The 9,275-nt window shown below is 31.2% G+C and overlaps 1 protein-coding gene across 4 annotated transcripts in view; it reads right to left on the bottom strand.

Moving 5' to 3' along the window:
* Positions 1-1,552: 1,552 nt before the first annotated feature.
* Positions 1,553-9,275, bottom strand: part of LOC106461144 (mitogen-activated protein kinase kinase kinase 7-like) — an 85,426-nt gene continuing 77,703 nt past the window's right edge. For all 4 annotated transcript variants that reach the window (XM_022388013.1, XM_022388015.1, XM_013920939.2 and 1 more), the window contains 3 exons: positions 8,843-8,958; positions 4,420-4,504; positions 1,553-4,069 (listed from right to left, as the gene is read on the bottom strand). In XM_022388013.1, coding sequence (XP_022243721.1) covers positions 3,953-4,069; positions 4,420-4,504; positions 8,843-8,958 — 318 coding nt within the window. In that variant the 3' untranslated portion in view covers positions 1,553-3,952. The remainder of the gene's footprint in view (positions 4,070-4,419; positions 4,505-8,842; positions 8,959-9,275) is intronic.

The following is a 9,275-nucleotide window of genomic DNA, read 5'->3' as shown; positions in this document are numbered from 1 at the left end:
ATATGATTTTCCTTTTGTTCCCACTTTGACTAAGGCTATTCATGTATTTATGATTTCCTTGTACTCTGAATTATTATAACATTTGACAGTAGTATCATTATGCATTTCTATTATTTGAGAAGCTCCTTTTTTTTCACGAAGAATAAAAGCAGATGTCTGACTTGAAAGTAATAACTGTTTTCTTGAAATGTGTTTTATTCTAAAATTGTAATTATAAATACATTATACCACAAGTCTTGAAAAATTAATTCTTGGATACTGAAAAAAGTCTTGATTGTAAAACCAATGGGAAAATTAAATGACAAAAGTCCAAAGTCATGGGTTAAATTTTGCAAATATTCATTGCAAACTTTATGATACAATTACACAAGAGTAACATGGAGAATGTAAGCATAAAAGTTCCACCAATGAGGGCAAAGCATCAATAGAAGCTATAAAACAGATAAAAAATAAGTCTTAAACAAAAGTAGCACCCATTAAGACGAATTTGTTTCAGCTTTCAAAAGAAAATACTAAAAGAAGGAGTAACATTAAGCATAACAACCAAAGTCTTAATTTGAACAAACATAAGAACTACTGATTAAAATATGGATTTCTTTCAGTTTTGGAAAGAAAACAATATTAAAAATAAGGAATAACATTATGCATAACAACCAAAGTCATAATTTAAACAAACAAAAGAACTACTGATTAATACATAGATTTCTTTCAGTTTTGGAAAGAAAAATATTACAAGGAAGAAGTAACATTATGCATAACAACCAAGTTTTAACTTAAACAAAAGAATACTCATACTTTAAGCTATGGAGAATGAAAACACTACAGTGAGGAACAAGGCTAAACAAAAACCAATGTTTTAGGAGAGAAGAACTCCATAAATTAAGCATAAATTCTTTTTTTTTTTTGGAGGGGAGGGGTCCTATTTGTATTAAACTAGAGGATGGTTATGGATCAGGTCAGACTGAGATCAAATATCACACATTTATACATAAGCACTTGTTCAAAATGAAGTCATAAAAAAGTATAAATGTTATTCTTAACTTCTTTGTTCTTTGTCCTGTACATAATATTATCATGTTTGCACTTGGTTTTTAAAAATACTCCAAAACTTAACATAAAACTAATATTACATGTATAAGCTACAAACTATAACAGCCAGTTTCACAACAGTAACAAATCTGGAAATATTTAACCTTTACAGAGCTAGATAACCGGAACCAGAAAATGTAGAATAACACAAAGCTCAAACTACTGGCACGTATTAATAAAACAAATAGAATTTAATTTGCATTTTAGTTTTCACAGACAATGTCTAATTTAATTATTTTTTTATGTGGGACTAAAAGTTTCCATCTGGTAAAGATTCAAATTTTGAAACTTCAAACCATAAAAGTTTTTTTTGCTGAAACATATATACTTTGATATTTAAAGTGATGGTGATGTGTGAGTAAATCATGTCTCTTCCCAGCATAAAAACATTTATATCTAAAGCCAAGATACCACAACGAAATAAATTATTGAACAAAAATAGACTTCCACCAACGTAACCAACTTATGCTGTTAAAACAGTATTTTATTTCAAAGGCAAAATAGGGAAAAAAAAAGGAAGATTAAGACTGTAATAACATACCATTCTTCAACCCTTTCCAGCCTAGTATCATTATTCAGGCCACATTTGCATTAATAAAAATTAACAACTCGTAAACAAAATTATCTGAAACACAGACATTTCAAACACAGAACGTGAAAACTGTTGAAAGCTACTAAACCTAAATACATTTCTTTTTCAATTCTAAGGTTATAATAATATAAAAATGCTGTGTGACACGTCTATATGCCAAGCTTTTATGCAATACACACATACTCACTGACTGAAAGCCAGGTTTCACATGTTTATTACCAATAATATAATCAAAGGCCTAATGACATCATTCACTACTAGTCCACTTTGCTGACGGAAATTTTGCAATAAAATATCTTGCATATTGTTAAGACAAATATAAGTATAGTAGTTATCTTAATACAAATTATTTATAAAAATTACCTATATATATTATCTTTAGAAGTTATGTACAGTTTATGCCAGGTAAGTACATCAAAACACTCTATAGTTTTGAATTATAATTAGCAGAATTTGTAAAGCAATTACTGCAAGAAAATTAGCAAACAAGCTAGAGTACTAATAAAATTAATTTAGCACCCTGATGTCACATAAAAAAGAAAACATGTTAGGGTTACATCATTTAAAAAAATGAAAACAATAGCCTTTTGACGTATTGTCTAAAAAATTTAGAAATGTACAATACACACAAGGAAAAAGAGCTATAGAGCAAATAGATTGTGAAAAACAAAATAATCCTAGCATTCAGACAAAATATTTATGATTTTGTTAGCTTTATAAGCTTGGAAGTCGTAAAACGAAAACTGCATTTAGTTGAAATTTACAATTGTTGACATGATCAATTTCAAAAAATAATTTTTTAACTATTTGAACTAAATTATATATAAGCAACAAATATGTACAGACTTGCAGTTTTGTTTTGTATGTTGAGTACTTTCATCTGTATAAAGTTTTAAATATTTCCACTCCCCAAATATGAACTGGGGAGGAGATTAAAATTAGGGTTAGCAGGCATCTTTTTTTTTGCTTTATAAAGCAAATGTTTTTAAAACATACATTAAATAAAATTCTAAATATAAGCATTTTAGCTTTATATAGCAAATGTTTTTAAAATATACATGAAACAAAATTCTAAATGTAAGCATTTTAGCTTTATTCTGCAGTTGATTTGAGGGGAGTTCAGATCATTTTTACAACTTTAGTGTTGTCATCTGACCTTATAAGAAAACACAAGATATCAGGCAGGAAAGGGTTAAAAGGCTTACAGTGGTCCATGAGTTACATACTTTACAATGAGTTTTGGTTACTTAATCTTGAAATACTTAGAAGTAATGTAATTTGCTCAAACACCAAACTTTAAGTAGGAGCCACAATATAAACAATGTCCTAGCCATAAAAACAAAGTGGTGTTAAGAACACAAGAAAACAGATAAACAGAAACATAAAAAGATACTTAGATATTTGAAATTAAAGATAAATATTCCAATCAGAGTAAGCTACGTACTTAGAGCAAAACTAAAAATCAACTAAGCCATTAGTGTATCTACACTGACAATGCACAATAAAAGTTCTTGAAATTTATTTTTCTATAACAGAATAAGCAGCTTCAAAAAGGCATAACTTGATACTGATGAAACCTTCCCACTCACACAGGAAAAACAATTTTATAGCAGACTTAGAGATTTAATATTGGTGATATGCTGTACTTAATTTTGCTATGCCTCCTTTGATATAAAATTATGTAAAACAAAACTCTACAAATTCATATTTTTTTTCCACTTAATGATCACTGAAGCAGTTTCAATATCACAACTTCACATTATAAAAGAAAAATACAAATCTGCAAATTTTCAGTTGAATCAGTTAGGAATCAATATTCCGATGATTACTTTGGACTGCATCAATGTAGCTTCTGATTCAAATATGAAAATTCCACTTTTATTTCTATTTTTGGAAACTTACATAAGTTACAGCTAAGGCTTCATATTTAAGTGAGGGCTGTGTGACCTGACATTCACTTTTATTAGTTACGACAACAACAAACAACATGAAACAATGATAATTAACAAACATTAAGTTCTGCTAACAACAACATTATTGTTCTTTCTCATTAAAACAAATTTTTTTCAGAAGATTAACAATAAAGTACATCGTGCTGATGTTTTCTTGAAGGCAGTAAACATTATTTTCAAGACCAACTATGAGTTGTTTTCCTTGATCAGCTGAAAAAACTTCGTCATCAACCAAACATATTTTCACAAGAGTTCTATTAATAAAAGCTCAATGCTGAGCACCAATAAAATTATAACAAATAAATAGGAGATAAAAAGACTAAACCACGACCCAGTCTTCGCTACTACTGTTGTTAGGACCTGGTCGTTTTTGTCGTTGTTTGATGATGAGCTCCAATTGAAGTTTTAAGCTTTGACGTAACTGACAAAGGCTCTCCTAGAATACAAAATAAGATTCTATTATGTTTGATCAGCAAAACCCAATTTTGTTTGCAGTGGACCTTATTTTAGATAATCATTGATGTGAAAAATGAAATATTTGCAACCTAAGGTGATTTAAATCATCCATATTATGCCTGTTAGTTTCTTTACTAAAAATTGTAACGTTAAAAGTTTTGCAATACTTTTGTAACTAATATCAACTAAATTCTTTTTATCATTATAAATTTCAATGAAAGATATTTTCATCTTTGCTCATGAAAAGATGGTATATTAAAAATACTTCCTATTAACATAAACATTTATTTGTAACCAGAGTGATATAAACTAAAGTGACTAAATTCTTACCACTTCACTTCTTAATTGCAAATATTCTTCCATGAAACTGCTCGTTTTTTGTTGATCCTCCTGCAAAGCTTTGCTCAGTTCTTCTCTGAAATACAAGATAAACCCTGATAAACAACTATATCATTTTAAGAATCTAAAGAAATATCCCCTTCAGAGGAATTACTTGGTAGTTAAATTCCATTAATATACTTCGCCAAACTTTGAAAAATTTATGACCATACTGATTACTAACTGACTAAACAATAACTGATTTTTAAGATATACAGTAATTATTAATCTGGCCTGACATGGCCTAGTGGATAGGGCACTTGACCCGCAATCTGCAAGTCTCAGGTTCGATTCACTGTCACCATACACACTCACCCTTTAGGGTTGCTGTCAGGGCCAGCCACCCATGTGTAAAAATTCTTGGCTAATGTAAAATACAGGAGTGGCCAACCACAAATCTCGATGCGATTGAGGTCTTTTAAAGATATACAATACATAATAATGCTTGGAGATGGCTTGAATGGGTAATGAAGAAAAACATTAATATAAGTTTAACATGACAGCAAATGTACAACGTTTCGACAAGGTTTTGTCATAATCAGGTACAAGTACTACTTAACTACTATTAACCTAAAGAATTACAATGCCATACATGTTAACAAGTGTTTTGAACCTCTGTCTATACATATGAATTTGAAGAATATTACAAATGACTGTTTAATATCTAAAAACACAGATCAACAGCAGTACACTTCAAGATGTTCAAAATGTATATATATTTTTCATCTTAGAAAGTGGAAAAAGCTTTATGAACCTCACTGAAGATAACACTTACTTTTTATCTAAGAACGTCTATCAAACAACTTTTATTTTACTTTAGTATTTCAGTATCTATAAAAAAAAGTTCCGTTTTAGAAGTGAGTTACTGGTTGCTTTCTAAACAAATAAATTACTTGAACTATGCAAAAACTCTTTAATTAATTATAACACAGAAAAATTAAAAACAAAATGCAATAAGAATAATGTTTTTGCATTTCATTAAATAAATCAATGTAAAATATAAAACACTGGGATAAAAACATGCTCCATGGCACCAAAGCTCAACTTAACAATTGGTTCTACAGTAAAGTTATATTCTGAAGTGGTATAGAAAACATACAACACAAACCAGTAAGAAGATATACAATATCATATAATGCTTGGAGACAATATTGCAATATACAATATCATCCATGACAGCTCTGAACTGTGGCACCTAGAGATATGATACTGACTGTATAATTGTACAGGATAACAATACCTAGGAACAGAATATCAATGTTAATGTGTACTGGACATTGACACATACATACAATATTGTCTGTTTTTATACAGCAAAGCCACATTAGGCTATCTGCTCTGTCCACCATGAGGAAATGAATCCTGGATTTTAGTTTTGTAAGTCTGTAAACATATAGCTGTCCCATGGGGGGACAGAAACAATATCAACCATAACAGCTAAAGAAAAGTGATAACCAGAAACGCAGTATCAAGCATAGTAGCTACGAGATGGTGAGAACTAGGGATACAATATTAACCATATTAAGTATTGGAAAGAGGTACCCAGAGATATAATATGAATCATAACAGCTACTGATAAGTAGTACCTAAGGATACAATACCAACCAAAACAGCAACTGGACAGTGGTATCTATAGATACAATACCAACCACAATAGCTACTGGACAGTGATACCTTGATATTAAGTACCAGGCATAACAGCTACTGGTCAAAGATACCTAGGGATACAGTATCAATCATGCACTGACTATAATAGCTGTTTGACAGTGATGCCAAGGATAAAAGATCAACCATGAAAGCGACTAGACCATGATACCTAGGGATACAGTGTCAACCGCAATAGCTACTAGACAGTGATACCTTGGGATACAGTGTCAACCACAATAGCTACTAGTCAGTGATACCTTGGGATACAGTGTCAACCATAATAGCTACTAGACAGTGTTACCTAGGGATACAGTGTCAACCATAATAGCTACTAGACAGCGTTACCTAAGAATACAGTGTCAACCATAATAGCTACTAGACAGTGTTACCTAGGGATACAGTGTCAACCATAATAGCTTCTATAAAGTGATACCTAGGGATACAGTGTCAACCATAATAGCTACTATAAAGTGATACCTAGGGATACAGTGTCAACCATAATAGCTTCTATACAGTGATACCTAGGGATACAGTGTCAACCATAATAGCTACTAGACAATGATACCTAGGGATACAGTGTCAACCATAATAGCTTCTATACAGTGTTACCTAGGGATACATTGTCAACCATAATAGCTACTAGACAGTGATACCTAGGGATACAGTGTCAACCATAATAGCTTCTATACAGTGTTACCTAGGGATACAGTGTCAACCATAATAGCTACTAGACAGTGATACCTATGGATACAGTGTCAACCATAATAGCTACTAAACAGTGATACCTAGGGATACAGTGTCAACCATAATAGCTTCTATACAGTGTTACCTAGGGATACAGTGTCAACCATAATAGCTTCTATACAGTGATACCTATGGATACAGTGTCAACCATAATAGCTACTAAACAGTGATACCTAGTACATCTGTGGAGGAATATCTTGGCATCTTTTCTGAGAAAAGGTATTTGTAGAGAAGCAAAGTTGTGGGCACATTAATTTCAAAGTTGATTAAATTTGTTGTAACACTAAATGAGGCTTTGATGCACCTGAATGAATATTACAAAGATGGATGTAAGAATGTTTCTCTTCAAGCTTTGTGGTCACCCAAGTTTCTCATATAAAGATAAATTTAAACTTCACAATAAAGCAAAGGCAAACTCTCATCATCATTATCAGAAAAATTTTTGGATGCCAATTATTATTGAAATGGTAACTGGGAATACAAAAAAGGTGCTGCTACATCCACAGTCGTTGAGGACCTTATATGTGCTTTATAGAAAACTTTTGAGTTTTGTGAAATTTAGCACCCTGTCACTCACAAGTTTATGCTCGTTATGTGAAATAAAATTTCTGCACTGTGTAATCTGGATGTCAAGAAACTATGGCTGCTTCAGGATGAACTTATCCAAACCTAGGAGAAGTGACCAATATTCATACTAACTCCTTCTCAGATATACTTGTGAAGTCATCTGACTAAACACATCCACAGACTTTTGTGCATTTGGGTTGCTTAAACATGGTGTTGCAAGCTGGTTTCCACATATGGTTGAGAATTTTGTGGAAAGTTTGTCATGAGGTGTTATGTAAGACTGACCTTGCCATAAATTGTGGTGTGAGTAATAGTGAATAATCATGGCCATCAGAGTGAGCAAAATCGACGATGGATATTCTACATTTCCAAGGGTAGCATAAGACCTGGATCATTGTTCTTTGTAACAAATGGACAATTTTATCTACAGATACTATATCAACCATAATATCTAATAGCCACTGGTATCATGACAGTAAAACAACAATTTAATGATATCCTAGACATCTTGAAAAGCCACACAAGTAGTGACTGACCAATGGTATGTAAAGAGTAAAATGGTAATCTGAATAGTTACCAGCCAGTGATATGAAAGTAGTCGAACAACAACTTAAGTAAACCCTAGAGAGAACAACAACACAAGTATATCCTAAAAAACAGAACAAAAAAAGTAAATCTTAGTGATATAAACAACAACATCAATAAATCCAAGACAGCAGAACAGCACCATATGTAGTCCTGGACAGAATGACAACAACTTAAGTAGACTCTAGACAGTAGAAATACAATGTAAGTAACTCCTAGGCAGTAGAACAACCATACTGAACAGTGATATGTAAAAAGTACAACAGTAACTTGAATAGATACTGGTCAATGATATCTAAACAGCAGAAAAATCAACTTGAATATCTACTGGACCACAAAATTCTGAAGAGTTCAACAGTCACTTAGTAGTTAGCCAACAACGAAATCCATAAAGAACACAAGTAATCCGAGTGACCCAAGTGTAAAAAAAGGAACGTACAGTTTTATTTAGAGAAGAACTTCTGGACAACATGATATTGGTTAATAAATTAGTAACAAAACATTCAAGCAACACTTATTACAAATATTTTACTATTAACATTGCAAATATAAATAGTGAATGTATTTTTTTTCTCCTTAAGATAACGTGTTAACAGGGTCATATTTATGCAAATATTTTAACTCATACAATAATAAATTTTTAATGCCCTTTTGCAAGTTTTTATACATTTTACAACTTTATGTTCTTTATAAGTTTAAAAGTCATGCATCTGTGAACTCTCGACATTAACAAATTATTCTAACCAGATGACTTACTCCAAAAATATTTAGAACTAGAGTATATTTCAAATACACAAAATGAAAATTAGTTATAAATAAGAACAGAGCAAACCTTCTTTCTGTTAAAAATTTTACTTCTGTCTGGACTTGGAGATACTCTTGAGCCATCTTCTGATGCTCCTCAAATATGGCAACAGACTCCCAGCAAGAGTGGGCAGGTGGAAGAGGCTGAAGAAGAACCATTAATGTGCAACAGAATATAAAGTTAATTTTTTGTAAAAATATATATATATATATATACATATTCAAAATCAGTTTTATATTCAATCATTCAGAAACATTTAAAATGGGATTAAAGCTTTCTGAATTAAATCAAATGGAATGGTAATTAATTATTTCTACTAGAATAACAGAAAATAATTTTTAGTTCGACACAAGAAGAAATTTTTATTTGAAACTTATATGTTGCTGGAATTAGGGATGAGTTAAGATTTGCATAATTTAATAATTATATCACTATTTTACTTTACATTAACAAATAAATC

Source organism: Limulus polyphemus, unplaced genomic scaffold, assembly GCF_000517525.1.
Source record: "Limulus polyphemus unplaced genomic scaffold, Limulus_polyphemus-2.1.2 Scaffold905, whole genome shotgun sequence".
NCBI classification, from domain to species: Eukaryota; Metazoa; Arthropoda; class Merostomata; order Xiphosura; family Limulidae; genus Limulus; species Limulus polyphemus.
Note: the sequence above shows the minus strand (reverse complement) of the source record. Positions and strands in the feature narration are given on the sequence as shown.